This window comes from Podarcis pityusensis (genome assembly GCF_964106645.2).
Source record: "Podarcis pityusensis genome assembly, chromosome: 18".
NCBI lineage: Eukaryota > Metazoa > Chordata > Lepidosauria > Squamata > Lacertidae > Podarcis > Podarcis pityusensis.
Window position 1 is genome coordinate 1971354 of NC_138043.1, and position 14519 is coordinate 1985872.

Consider the following 14519-nt stretch of genomic DNA (forward strand, 5'->3'; position numbering starts at 1 on the left):
TGGGTCTTCCAAACTTTTATTCCTCTTTGTTTTCAAAAACGAATGGGTGGGAGGCTTCCCCCAAACTCCCTCCTCTCCCCCCCCCGAAAACACACACACACGAAAAAGATTCCCTGTGTTACTTGGAATTAAATGAATTCTGGCTCAAACACATGGGGGTATCCGGATACGGCGGGGATATTCAAACAATAGGATCCGGGAGTTTGTGGACGGAACGGGCAAGCTGTCTCTCTGATTCCTGCCAACCCGCTTAATCCTGGCCTGCGTAGATCAGACAGCTTGTACTCCACAAGTAGGGTCTTCGCTCCGGCGTGTCCTGGCGAAAACTCCATCCGCCGCAGCGCAGGAGAATCTGTAACGGAGGTCCTCCGGCCTCTAGGTGGCGCTGTGTGACGGGCAGCGGAGGCAGAGCAGACCGCTTTGGCCGTCATGCATTTTGGCGCCCCACCCCACCCTGTGTCCTCGGGGCAGAGCCGCCCCACCTTCCCCCTTCCCCCAAGGCTTATTGCTATCTCTGGGACGCGCCGAGAGTTACGAAAAGAAGGATACGAGAAAATGGGATGTCGTGGTGGCAGCGTAGTCTTGATGGAGGCGTCGTCGACGTATTTTTTTGTTAAAAAAAGGGCAGCGATGTGCGGAGACAGCTAGTCTGCAGGCGCAGAGAGGGGCGGCTCGGCGCGTTGCCGGGGCGTGAGGCGTCGACGTCAGAGATGGCAGCGGGGGGCGAGCGAGCGGCTCCCGGTGTCGGAGGAACTGCCCCCGAGAGAGACCCGAGACTGGCACCCCTCTGTAACGGAGGACTCCTCTCCCGCTTTGGTGGGCAGGGGACTGATGCCCGTAACAGCGCCCTAAAGCCACGAGCCCCTCGCCATCCTCCGAACCGAGGTGCGCACGCCGCGGCCGGAGGAGAGGGCGAGAAACGAGACGGGCGGTTGTCAGTTGTTCTGGCTGGCCAGGTCGTGCGAAATGAACTTGCGCAGGCGCTCTAGGTACTGGCTGTATAGTTCGATGTCGTTGTGGCCGGCGCCCTCGACCCACAGCGGCTCGACGGCCTTCGGGCAGCGCTCGTAGAGGGCCAAGCCGTGGGAGAAGTCAATGACCTCGTCCTCCGTGCCATGGATGAAGAGGACCGGGGAGGTGATCCGGGAGACTTTGTCGATGCTGCGGAAGAGGAAAAGAACATGACTTATTGGCCTGGTTCACCCCGTAACATTAACCATGGTTTTTTAAAACCATTGTGGGGTTTTTGTGAACCATGGTTATTTAAACCATGGTGGGTTATTTTAAACCATGGCTTTTTAAAAACAACCACCACCATGGTTTTTAAAAACCATGCCTTTTAAAAACAACAACAACAACCATGGTTTTTAAACCATATGGTTTTTTTAAACCATGGCTTTTTAAAAACAACCACACCATGGTTTTTAAACCATATGTTTTTTTTAAACCATGGCTTTTTAAAAACAACCACCACCATGGTTTTTAAACCATACGGTTTTTTAAAACCATGGCTTTTAAAAACAACAACAACCATGGTTTTTAAACCATGGTTTTTAAACCATGGCTTTTTAAACCATAGGTGTTGGTTTTTTTAAAAAAAACATGGATTTTTAAACCATAGTTTTTTTAAACTGAGTTCCGGATGAAACAAGGCCCTGATTCCTGCTATTTTTTATCTCCCCCCCCCCCCACAAACCTGCCCTGGTTTTGTGATCTTCAGAGGAGGCCACTGAAACTCCCACCAGCTACACAGGCACACCTGGTGAGATTGCGGGACAGGGCCTTTTCAGTGCTGGCTGCTCCCAGACTTTGCAACTCCCTCCCTAGAGAAGCCAAACTGGCTCCCTCCTTGTCGTCCTTCCACCCAGCAGCCTTTTGGGTACTGGCTCGTTTTAAAGAGTGCTCTTTTTACTATTCCTATTTCAACACATCTGGTTTTTTGTTTTTCAAGTTTTTAAAAATTCTATTAAAGTTTAATGACTTTTTAACCATTTTCAAGATGCGGGTGGCGCTGTGGGTTAAACCACAAAGCCTAGGACTTGCCGATCAGGAGGTCGGCGGTTCAAATCCCCGCAATGACGGGGTGAGCTCCCATTGCTCGGTCCCTGCTCCTGCCCACCTAGCAGTTCGAAAGCACGTCAAAGTGCAAGTAGATCAATAGGTACTGCTCTGGCGGGAAGGTAAACACCATTTCCGTGCGCTGCTCTGGTTCGCCAGAAGCGGCTTAGTCCTGCTGGCCACGTGACCCGGAAGCTGTACGCCGGCTCCCTCGGCCAGTAAAGCGAGATGAGCGCCGTAACCCCAGAGTCGGCCACGACTGGACCCAATGGTCAGGGGTCCCTTTACCTTTTACCACTTTCTTTTTTTTTTCAATTTTTTTTTTTTTTTGGTTTTCACAACATTATAAACAAACAAACAAACAAAAAAACAAACACATAAGACAAACAAACATAAATCATAGCCTTATTGAAAATTACAAACCCCTTGGTTGAATTTCATTGCATAGCCTTTTAACGGTTTTCCAAATCACAGTTCCTACAAAATTTAACTTAAACATTAACATCCTTAGATCTTCACATTATGAAATTAAACATATTAATTCATCCCTTAACATAAATAAAATCCTAAGCCAATTAAGTACCTGAAAGCTGTTTTCAGTTAATTTAACTTAACAAATTTAACTCTATAAGACTCACTTTATAAGACTCTATAAGACTCACTTTTCCCCTCCTAAAAAGTAAGGGGAAATGTGTGTGCGTCTTATGGAGCGAATGCAGGCTGCGCAGCTATCCCAGAAGCCAGAACAGCAAGAGGGATTGCTGCTTTTGCTGCGCAGCGATCCCTCTTGCTGTTCTGGCTTCTGAGATTCAGAGTATTTCTTTTCTTGTTCTCCTCCTTGCGTCTTGTGCGTCTTATAGAGCGAAAAATATGGTAATCATTAAATTTAATCTGCTCTTCCTGATACTCCTCCTCCTTCTGGTCGCAGACTTACCTTTAACCATTTTCAACCTAGCGCTGTTGTTCTAATTTGCTTCATCTTGGTCGGGACTGCGAGGGAGATGTCCGGTGATGGATAGGCCCCCTTGGCCCCACCCACCTTCCTAATTTGGCAGCAGATGGAAGAACCCAACCCAAAATTCCAGAGACAGACCCCCCTTGGCAGCCTTACTTGGGGAAAGCGTCAAAACAGTAGGTCTTCTTGGTTTCCGGGAAGGCGACGCGCATCCCCGAAGTTAGCGGTGAGTGCAGGATCACAGCCGCACACTCATAGCGAGAGGCCAGATCGACAGTGGGCACCGTCCCGATGCTCTGTCCGTACAAGATGATGTTCTCGGGACTGATCCCGTATCTGGAAGGTAGGCAGGGAAGGAGGGAGAGAGGAGAGCAAAGCCAACTTCAGTTTCAACAATAATAATTATTGAGCACACTCCTGAATGGGGCAACTGTGCCCCCGAAGGACCAGGTGAGCAGCCTGGGGGTCATTTTGGACTCACAGCTGTCCATGGAGGCGCAGGTCAATTCTGTTTCCAGGGCAGCTCCATCCGGTACGCAGGATGAGACCCTCCCTGCCCACAGACTGTCTGGCCACAGTGGTGCATGCTCTGGTTATCTCCCGCTTGGACTACTGCCATGCGCTCTCCGTGGGGCTGCCTTTGAAGGTGACCCAGAAACTATAACTAATCCAGAATGTGGCAGCCAGACTGGGGACTGGGAGCAGCTGCCAAGACCATATAACACCAGTTCTGAAAGACCTACATTGGCTCCCAGTACGTTTCCGAGCACAATTCAAAGTGTTGGTGCTCACGTTTAAATCCCTAAACGGCCCTGTATCCCTGAAGGAGCGTCTCCATCCCCAATTGTATAGCCCGGACATGGATGTCCAGCTCCGAGGGCCTTCTGGCAGTTCTGTCCCTGCGAGAAGTGAGATAACCACGCAGAGGGCCTTCTCGGTGGTGGCACCTGCCCTGTGGAAAGCCCTCCCTTCAGATGCCAAGGAGATAAAGAACTGCACAACTTTAAGAAGACACCTTTAGGCAACCCTGCATCTGGAAGTTTTTAATATTTGGTGTTTTAACATATCCTGTAACCCTCCAGATGTAGAAGGTATAATAATAATAATATACAGAAACATAGTAAAACATCAAAACATTGACAGCTTCCCTAAACAGGGCTGCCTTCAAATGTCTTCTAAAAGTCAGATAGTTGTTTATTTCCTTGACATCTGATCGGAAATACCGTTTACCTTCCCGCCGGAGTGGTACCTATTTATCTACTTGCGCAGGTGTGCTTTCGAACTGCTAGGTGGGCAGGAGCAGGGACCGAGCAACGGGAGCTCAGCCCGTCATTGCGGGGATTCGAACCGCCGACCTTCCGATCAGCAAGCCCAAGAGCCTCGGCGAGCTAACAACTGACTTAAACAGGGCACCCTCGCTCCCACGCTCACCGGGTGCGCAGTGCTTGCCAAGCAGCGTCGACGTCGGCGTACAGATTCTTCTCGGAGGGCTTCCCCGTGCTGACGCCGTACCCGGAGTAGTCGTAGGAGAAGATGTTGCAACTGATGCGGGTGCCCAAGCTGATATAGAAGCTGCACATCTGTCCCAGGTCCACAGCGTTGCCGTGTGAAAACAGGACCGTGAACCTGCAAGGGAAGGAGAGATGCAAGGGAATGTCTTTCATGTGCACGGCTGGATTTCGTTTTGATGAGGCCCTCAGCTCCTGAAGGTCATGGGGCCCTTTCTATGTCCAGCTGTCCTTTGTCAACAACAAATGGTCGCTGTTTTTTTGTGCTGAATAGATGCTGTATAGGGGATGCGGGTGGCGCTGTGGGTTAAACCACTGAGCCTAGGACTTGCCGATCAGAAGGTCGGCGGTTCGAATCCCCACGACGGGGTGAGCTCCCGTTGCTCAGTCCCTGCTGCTGCCAACCTAGCAGTTCGAAAGCACGTCAAAGTGCAAGTAGATAAATAGGTACCGCTCCAGCGGGAAGGTAAACGGCATTTCCGTGCGCTGCTCTGGTTCGCCAGAAGCGGCTTAGTCCTGCTGGCCACATGACCCGGAAGCTGTACGCCGGCTCCCTCGTCCAGTAAAGCGAGATGAGCGCCGCAACCCCAGAGTCGGTCACGACTGGACCTAATGGTCAGGGGTCCCTTTACCTTTGGCTAGATGCTGTATGGTCATTTATGGACCTAATCTGTATCTTAAGCCATTTGCCCATGTTGCCCTGCAACCAGTACATGCAGAATGTAGGCACCCTATATATAAAAGGTAAAGGTAAAGGGACCCCTGACCATTAGGTCCAGTTGTGACCGACTCTGGGGTTGCGGCGCTCATCTCGTTTTATTGGCTGAGGGAGCCGGCGTACAGCTTCCGGGTCATGTGGCCAGCAGGACTAAGCCGCTTCTGGCGAACCAGAGCAGCGCACGGAAACGCCGTTTACCTTCCCGCCGGAGCGCTACCTATTTATCTACTTGCACTTTGACGTGCTTTTGAACTGCTAGGTTGGCAGGAGCAGGGACCGAGCAACGGGAGCTCACCCTGTTGCGGGGATTCGAACCACCAACCTTCGGATTGGCAAGTCCTAGGCTCTGTGGTTTAACCCACAGCGCCACCCACACCCCACCCTATATTTAGAAAGGAGCAAACCAGGGATATTTTAGGGAGCAGGCTAGCAGGCGGGGCCCATGACTTACATCAGAGGAGCCTACACAACACAAAACACTGTTGCTGGATGTAGGTTTTTTTAATTTGTTTTCTATCTTATATTTTGGAAATATACATCCAGTTTTTTCCCCTTTAAATTTTTTTGGGTCCCCAAGAGAATGGGGCCCTAAGCTATAACTTGTTTAGCTTATACGTAAATCCGGCACTGAGGACAGATGACAACATTTTGGGGGTGCTTTCTCCCCCCAAAAGCAAGCTCAACAACTTTTTTTTGGGGGGGGGGGCACCAAAATTCCTGGCACGGCTGCAGAAACAGAAAGCTCCCTATAAACTCATTTCCGTTGTAAAAATAGTGTTTCCTTCCGCTAAAAATCTATGTCCTGGAGTTTAAAATCAGCAGCCGTCCATCGACCATCACAGCCCGTCTTGTCCTTGTCACCATAAAACAGAGTTATTTCGCAGCAGGCCTGGTGATATTCAGGTCTTTTGCCAGCAAGGAGGTCTCTTATTTTTAACAGTTTGCAGCAAACCCGTTTGCAGCAAACCGGATGAACGGATCCTGGTATCCGTTGCAAAGCGGACAGGAAATTCCAAACCGGGGAAACGCCCTCATCCACAGCGGAAACAGCTGTGGTGCTAACATCTGTCTTGTGGCTCCTTCCTGGCTGCCGCCCTCCCTTCTTCTCACAGCAGGCAGTCTGTGGCCGAGCCGGCAAAATCTCCACTGAGGTTACGGCAATCCCCCCATACGGCAACACTGCCTCCCTTCTGCGGCTCCCAACAGAATATTAAAAACACGATCAAACATTAAAAACTTCCCTAAACAGGGCTGCCTTCAGATGTCTTCTGAAAGTCAGAAAGTTGTTTGTTTCCTTGACATCTGGCGGGAGGGCGCCACCACCGAGAAGGCCCTCTGCCTGGTTCCCTGTAACCTCACTAAGTCAGGCAGAGAGGCAGCGACAGGCCCAAAGGCACCCCCAGTGAGCTTCAGGGCCAAGAGGAGATTTGAACCCGGGTCTCTCAGTTCCCAGTAAGTTACTCTAACCCCTAAACCATACTGGCTCTCTGATTTTCCCATCAGCCACTTTGGGCAGCTTCCAGTACATAGAAAAACAGAATAGAACCTCAAACATTAAAAGCTTCCCTAAACAGGGCTGCCTTCAGATGCCTTCTAAAAGTCAGAGAGTTGTTTATCTCCTTGACATCTGATGGGAGGGCGCCACCACCGAGAAGGCCCTCTGCCAGGTTCCCTGTAACCTCGCTCCCGCCAGAAGACCACTGGGGGGGCAGGAAATAACAGAGGGGGACGTAGAGGGCCTTTTCAGTGGTGGCGCCCGCCCTGTGGAATGCCCTCCCGTCAAATGTCAAGGCAATAAGCAACCATCTTACTTTTAGAAGACATCTGAAGGCCGCCCCATTTAGGGAAGTTTTTAATGTTTAATGCTGTTTTGTGTTTTTAATATTCAGTTGGGAGCCGCCCAGAGTGGCTGGGGAGGCCCAGCCAGATGGGCGGGGTGTAAATAATAAAATTATTGTTATTAATTATTATAAGAATATTTAGAAAGCACAATGAGGTGATTCGGAAGTCAAAAATATGTGTGATGTTAGATCATGGGTAGGCAAACTAAGACCTGGGGGCCGGATCCGGCCCAATCGCCTTCTCAATCCGGCCCGCGGATGGTCTGGGAATCAGTGTGTTTTGACATGAGTAGAATGTGTGCTTTTATTTAAAATGCATCTCTGGGTTATTTGTGGGGCATAGGAAATTGTTCATTTCCCCCCAAAAAATATAGTCCAGCCCCCCACAAGGTCTGAGGGACAGGGGACCGGCCCCCTGCTGATAAAGTTTGCTGACCCCTCTGTTAGATGATGTGTAGCCAATTAATGTTTAGTCAAATTAATGGTTGCCATTAACTTGATTTAAAACTGATTTTAGAACGAATTGCTTTTAGAATGCTGTATTATTTTACTGTTGTTAGCCGCTCTGACCCCGGCTACGGCTGGGGAGGGCGGGATATAAATAAAATTTTATTTATTACAGTGGTACCTTGGGTTAAGTACTTAATTCGTTCCGGAGGTCTGTTCTTAACCTGAAACTGTTCTTAACCTGAAGAACCTCTTTAGCTAATGGGGCCTCTTGCTGCTGCTGTGCAATTTGTGTTCTCATCCTGAAGCAAAGTTATTAACCCGAGGTACTATTTCTGGGTTAGCAGAGTCTGTAACCTGAAGCGTATGTAACCTGAAGCGTATGTAACCCGAGGTAAGGTAAAGGACCCCTGACCATTAGGTCCAGTTGTAACCGACTCTGGGGTTGTGGCGCTCATCTCGCTTTACTGGACGAGGGAGCCGACGTACAGCTTCCGGGTCATGTGGCCAGCAGGACTAAGCCACTTCTGGCGAACCAGAGCAGCGCATGGAAACGCCGTTTACCTTCCCACCAGAGCGATACCTATTTATCTACTTGCACTTTGACGTGCTTTCAAACTGCTAGGTTGGCAGGAGCAGGGACCGAGCAACGGGAGCTCACCCCGTCATTGCGGGGATTCGAACCGCCGACCTTCTGATCGGCAAGCCCTAGGCTCTGTGGTTTAACCCACAGCACCACCCGCGTCCCTTGTAACCCGAGGTACCACTGTATTATTATTATTATTATTAGTTGTCATTGCGGTATTGTTTTGGTCGGTCTGGTGTTGTCTGTTTCGCAATGAATAGCAACAGCAGAAAGACGGAAAGGTGGCAAACAAATGAAAAGCGAAACAGGGTGGAATAAACGCAGCCCAAAACCGTCTCACCTGGCGCCAGGTACGCAACGGACGTACATGCACCCCACGCGGTTCCCCCGGCTGCTCTTGGTCAGGAACACCTCGATGGTGTCCAGTTCCCGCTGGGCATACTGGAAATCCGCTCGGTCCCCCAGGTGCAGCTTCCAGCGGGTCATGGCTCCTCCTCGGGGGGAGGCGCTGCCGGGCCCTCCCGCAACGGGATCCGGTTCGGGGACGATGCTGTACGTCGGCTCGGGGGGCAGGAAGGCCAGTTTGGCGGCGATGCGCCCGGGGCAGGGCGGGCAACAGAATAGGCAACAGAGTTCGCTGACCGTCAGGCCGTTCATGGTGGCTGGCAGGGCAGGAATGAGGTTTTTTTGGGGGGACACTCGCAGAAGTCCCGGGCCGGAGGAAAGAAGCGAAGCTAAGGGTGCTTAGGGAAATGTTTTAGCTTCCCGCCGGACGTAGGAAGCCTTTATGACATGTCCACTCCGAAGAACTATGAGAGGGTTCTCCCACATTCCGGCGTACAACGGCTGCGTTCCAATGTCTCCTGGCTGAGCATCCGTTTCCCTCTGCAGAGTCCTAAAAATAAAAAGAGAGAGTGGATTAAATTTAATGATTATCTAGTTAAATTTGTGGTTGAGTGCTCACTGGAAGGACAGATCCTGAAGCTGAGGCTCCAAGACTTTGGCCACCTCATGAGAAGAGAAGACTCCCTGGAAAAGACCCTGATGTTGGGAAAGATGGAGGGCGCAAGGAGAAGGGGACGACGGAGGACGAGATGGTGGGACAGTGTTCTCGAAGCGACCAGCATGAGTTTGACCAAACTGCGGGAGGCAGTGGAAGACAGGAGGGCCTGGCGTGCTCTGGTCCAGGGGGTCACGAAGAGGAGGACACGACTAAACGACTAAACAACAAGAAGTTAAATTTGTTAAGTTAACTGAAAACAGCTTGCAGATACTTAATTGGCTTAGGATTTTATTTCTGTGAAGTGATGAGTTAATATGTTTAATTCCATAAGGTGAAGATTTAAGGATGTTAATGTTTAAGTTAAATTTTGTAAGAATTGGGATTTGGGAAACTGTTAAAAGGACACGCAATGAAATTCAACCAATGGGAAGCGAGGAAGTCACTTAACAAAGTCAATAAGTGTAATTTTCAATAAGGCTATGATTTATGTTTGTTTGTCTTGTGTGTTTGTTTGTTTGTTTATAATATTGTGAAAACCAATAAAAAAAAATTGGGGAAAAAAGAGAGAAAGAAAAAATGGGGAACAGAAGGAAAGGACTGTTAGAAACAACCACAGGGACTCCATCGTTTTAACGGGGTACGGATTTCACCCTGCACTGCAAAGGGATGGACTGGACCAGAGGTCAGTAAACTTTTTCAGCAGGGGGCCGGTCCACTGTCCCGCAGACCTTGTGGGGGGCCAGACTATATTTCTTGGGGGGAAAATAATGAACGAATTCCTATGCCCCGCAAATAACCCAGAGATGCATTTTAAATAAAAGGACACATTCTACTTGTGTAAAAACACCAGGCAGGCCCCACAAAGAACCCATTTGAAATAAAAGGGTTTTCGATTCATTTGTTTCTGTGACTGTGGAACCCAGTTAAACTACTGATGGATCGATTGTGTGACTACGGAAATGGATAAAAGCCCCCCATCCAAACAATGACTGTCATCAGTGCAGGTAAAGGGGGGGGGAAATAATTTTAATTTTTATCATCTACAATACTGTCTTATTTATTTTATAGTACAGTACATTGTTTATTGCTTTCATTTTATGGATCAGTGGTCTCGTTAGATGGTAAAATTCATGTTGAATTGCTGTTTTAGGGGTTGTTTTTAAAAGTCTGGAACGGATTAATCCCTTTTGCATGACTTTCTATGGGGAAGCGTGCCTTGGTTTTGGAACACTTTGGTTTTGGAACGGATTAAGTTTGAGAACCTTCTTCTTCTTTGGCGATCCCTCGTAGCCGAGTAAGATTGTCTTCCATAAACACGGTTTTAACAATGAGTCTGTAAGTGACGGTGGAGGCCAATTCTGGATCCACACATCCTTCCACAGCGGGGACATTGGTTTCCGCGCAGGAAACCAAATCTTTGAGAACCAAGGTACCACTGTATATAGATGTATTCACAGATGTTTTCCGCAGTCCAGGGCAGAGGCCGCCAAGCCGACTCCCTTAACTACAAATTCCATATATATATATATATATATATATATATATATATATATATAATCGCTGCAGAGCCATCTGTGGATTGGACAAGGTTTTTTTCCCCTTTCCAGGATGAACAGCCCTGTCAAACGGTGTGCTATGGAAAAACAATAATGACATCATCGGCCGCTGCCTGCCTTCTAAACACACACCGTTAAGTATTCAACTCTGCCAGATGTATCTCTGGGGGGGGGGGGGGGAGGTGGGGCACGCAACTCAGGAGGGAGGGGGGCTGACTTCAGAGTAAACAGGTAAAGGTGCAGACACCCGGACTGCTCTACTGTGTGTGTGCGCGCTCTGGAAAGGGTCGAAGTTTGCAAAACAAACACACACACATCCCCCAAATACGAGAGAAGCAAACAGTTCCCAACTAGGTTCTCCTCCTCCTCGGAGACCTACTGAAATCAATGGACCTTTCGGTGGGTTTACCAGTGCCGAAGCACCGCCTAACACCTTGGTGCTCTGCAAAAAAAAAAGGGGGAGGCGGCGTTGAGAAGATTTAAGAAGGCGACCTCCCGGGTTCAGTCTTGAAGTCCCTGGACAGCTGCTGCCAGCCAGTTCCGGCAATACTGAGGGATTGGGGCCCACTGCAGAAGGCAGCTTCTCGGCTTAAATCTACCCTTACCCCAGATCCTTGAGGACTGGCATCTTGTTCTTGCATCCAGGAAGGGCTGGTGGGGTGGAAAGAGGGAGCACGTTCCTTGCCCGAAACCCCGGGGAGCCGCTGCCGGTCCGCGTCGGCAACAGCGCGCTCGGTGGAGCCGCCAGGCCGACTCGCGAGGAGGTCCCTAAAGGCAGCGCACCTCGGGGGAGAAGGGAGGCCCGAAGGCGCACCGATAATCTCCACTCCTCGGGGAGGGAGGCGCGCGCAAAGCGAAAGGAAACTCAACCCGGATCGGGCTCGCCGCCACGGACTCCCCTCCCTGCACCCTCCCGTCTCTATCCGCCGCGGGATCCTAAGGACAAGTGACGCCCCCTCCGCCCCCGCCTCGCCCGGATAATCACCCTCGCCGCCGCGCGTCCCTCTCCAAGTCCCGACGGGGGTCTCTCCAAAGCGCGCTTTGGCGCACGGCAGCTGGCGTCTCTTGCGCGTCTCTTCTCTTTCTCTCCCTCCGTCTGGCTGGCTTCCTCCCTCCTCTCCCGGCAGCAGCTGCGCGGATCTAGCCGCCCAGCACCGGCCAGGCCCCGATCCGCCGCCTCCGGGCCCCCGCCCGGGCGCTGCAACCGGCCCCCGCCGCGCTCCGCATTACGCGCCCGGGGCCTGGAACTTGGAGACGCGGCTGGCGCTGGCTCGCTGCTCGTCTGCGCCTCCCCTTCGGCGCCTCCTGCTCCTCCTCCCGAGGAGGCGGATGTGACAGCAGCGACAGCCGCACTGGAAATGACGACGGGGCGGCAGGAGGAGCCGGAGGTGGAGCGAGGCCTCCTCCGCCCGGCACGGGAGAAAACGGTTGCCACGCTGGGGAAAGGCTTCCCCAAGCGCCGCGCCGCGCAAGGGGTGGCCCGATGCGCCTCTTCATGAGTCATTTTCTCGCGGGGAAAGGCCCAAGAGCCCCCCCTCCAGCGTTTCACTTGCAGAGGGGCATCCCCAGAAACGACTGTTTGCGTGACTCTCTGGAGAGCCGCTGCGTGTGGGCAATGCTAGGTGGACAGTTGCCTGACACAGTATAAATGTGCGTCTCTGTATGAGTCCCTGTTCTTTTCTTAGTTACTCCCCATTATCCTGGACAGGGGGACGACGGTTCATCCCAGACCCTCCAAGTGTCCCTGTTTTCCAGGAACAGTCCCGGATTTACTGAAACCACCCCTGTTTCTGATTTGATCCCAGAATATCCTGCTTATCCTATTTTCTTTTGGGAAACGTTGGAGGGTATGGAGTTATTCCACCCCCACCCCGAGCCAAGGAAAAAACTCTAAAACCTTAAAAATTAGAGACATCACCTTGCCAACAAAGGTTCGTATAGTCAAAGCTCTGGTTTTCCCAGTAGTGATGTATGGAAGTGAGAGCTGGACCATAAAGAAGGCTGATCACCAAAGAATGGATGCTTTTGAATTCTGGTGCTGGAGGAGACTCTGGAGAGTCCCATGGACTGCAAGAAGATCCAACCTCTCCATTCTGAAGGAAATCAGCCCTGAGTGCTCACTGGAAGGACAGATCCTGAAGCTGAGGCTCCAATATTTTGGCCACCTCAGGAGAAGAGAAAACTCCCTGGGAAAAACCCTGATGTTGGGAAAGATGGGGGCACAAGGAGAAGGGGACGACAGAGGACGAGATGGTGGGACAGTGTTCTCGAAGCCGCTTCTGGCGAACCAGAGCAGCACATGGAAACGCCCTTTTCCTTCCTGCCGGAGCGGTACCTATTTATCTACTTGCACTTTGACGTGCTTTCGAACTGCTAGGTTGGCAGGAGCAGGGACCGAGCAACGGGAGCTCACCCCATCGCGGGGATTCGAACCGCCGACCTTCCGATCGGCAAGCCCTAGGCTCTGTGGTTTAGACCACAGCGCCACCCGCGAGGCTAACCCCTGTATAGGGAAGCCTTTTAATGTGTAATACTATTATTTTTATGTTTGTGGAAAGCTGCCTCTCAGAGCGGCTGGTGTTTAGTCAGGATCTCCTTTTTCTGTAAGTGGAAGCCATGGGTTCGAGTCCTACCCTCCGGAGCAGGAGAAAACGAGCTCGTTCCACCTTCCACGTGACAGTTCTTCAGATGTTTGAAAACGGCTATCATCTCTCTTTTTTTCCTTTGCGGCTGCCTGACAGGTGGAAATCCAACTTTTAGCCCTTCTTTGCTTTTCAAAGCCAGGGCAAAACACTAACCCTGTTTGGTCAGCAGATGGAGATAGTGGACCACAATTGGACCTGCTGGCTTTAACTCTGTAAAAGCTATATATATACACCGTATATACAAAAGACACAAGAGGCTTGCTTTGCAATGCAGTATTTCCCCTTTTCTTTTTAGAAGGCTGAAAAGCTCAGTTATTTGCATATAATAATTGCATATAATAATGTAAACCTAGAGACTTGCATATACAAAAGACACAAGAGGCTGTGAGAGAGTTGAAAGCATAGCTTATTTAATTTTTATACATTTTTTTCTCATTTTTTGCAACTTTTTTCTTATTTTTTTTCGCCCTTTTTCTTATTTTTTTCTCATTTTTTTTTTTAAATTGTCCTTTTGGAATTTTATTTTTTTATTTTCCTTTTGCATAGGGGGTGGGGGGTGGGCCGGGGGGGGAGAGAAAAGGAACGAAAACCAGAGCCGGCTTTCGGATAATGGTACATTTAAAATAAAAAACAAGGAAGAAAAGTGCATTGGCTAAAAAAAAAAAAAAAAAAAAACAGTACGCGTATGACGAATGCTAGAATCAAATATTGTGAAAAGCACTGGAGAAAAGCAAGCTTGTGTGTGCATGTGAGTGAATGGGGAGGCCATGGTGAGCCCGGCTGAAATGAGAGAGGGATGAATTGCAGATTGCTGTGTTGGCGGACCGAGATCTGCGTTGCAGCTGATTATTTCGTTCCCTTGGGTACGTCTACGCTGTATAGCGACACCTCCACACAAACCCCAACCGCCCAACGAACCTTGGGAACTGTAGTTTAGCCGGGCGCCTGGGAACTGTGGGTTGACGCTCCCTGCTTGCAGCATGACAGAGCCGGGCTCGAAAGTTCGTTGCACTCAGAGTAGACCCCTTGAAGAACGAAAGGATGGGCTTGACACAAAGGGTTCCAGATGCAACTTTCCAACACATCTACTCTGAGTCGGGTTCTGTGCAACCCACCGTTCCCAGCAGAGAAAGGCCGGCCGCTAAACCAGTTTAAGGCTGCGGTGTAGACAGGACGCCCCTGAGGCCAGATCCATTTCCTCT

At 50.3% G+C, this 14519-nt stretch overlaps 1 protein-coding gene across 1 annotated transcript; it reads right to left on the reverse strand.

The window, feature by feature from the left end:
* Positions 1-11969, reverse strand: ABHD17A (abhydrolase domain containing 17A, depalmitoylase). The gene is made up of 5 exons (XM_080989170.1): positions 11658-11969; positions 8454-9008; positions 4445-4639; positions 3170-3349; positions 1-1161 (listed from the first exon to the last, which is right to left on the reverse strand). The coding sequence occupies exons 2-5, from the start codon at positions 8768-8770 to the stop codon at positions 936-938; spliced, it is 918 nt and encodes a 305-aa protein (XP_080845296.1). The 5' UTR covers positions 8771-9008; positions 11658-11969; the 3' UTR covers positions 1-935.
* Positions 11970-14519: the final 2550 nt, after the last annotated feature.

Excerpts from the sequence above, each read along its gene's own strand:
- ABHD17A (XM_080989170.1), bottom strand. The coding sequence starts at position 8,770 with ATGAACGGCCTGACGGTCAGCGAACTCTGTTGCCTATTCTGTTGCCCG. Across the intron at positions 3,350-4,444 it reads TGGCAAGCACTGCGCACCCG|ATACGGGATCAGTCCCGAGA; the intron begins GTGAGCGTGGGA and ends CCTACCTTCCAG. Across the intron at positions 1,162-3,169 it reads TGTTTTGACGCTTTCCCCAA|CATCGACAAAGTCTCCCGGA; the intron begins GTAAGGCTGCCA and ends CCTCTTCCGCAG.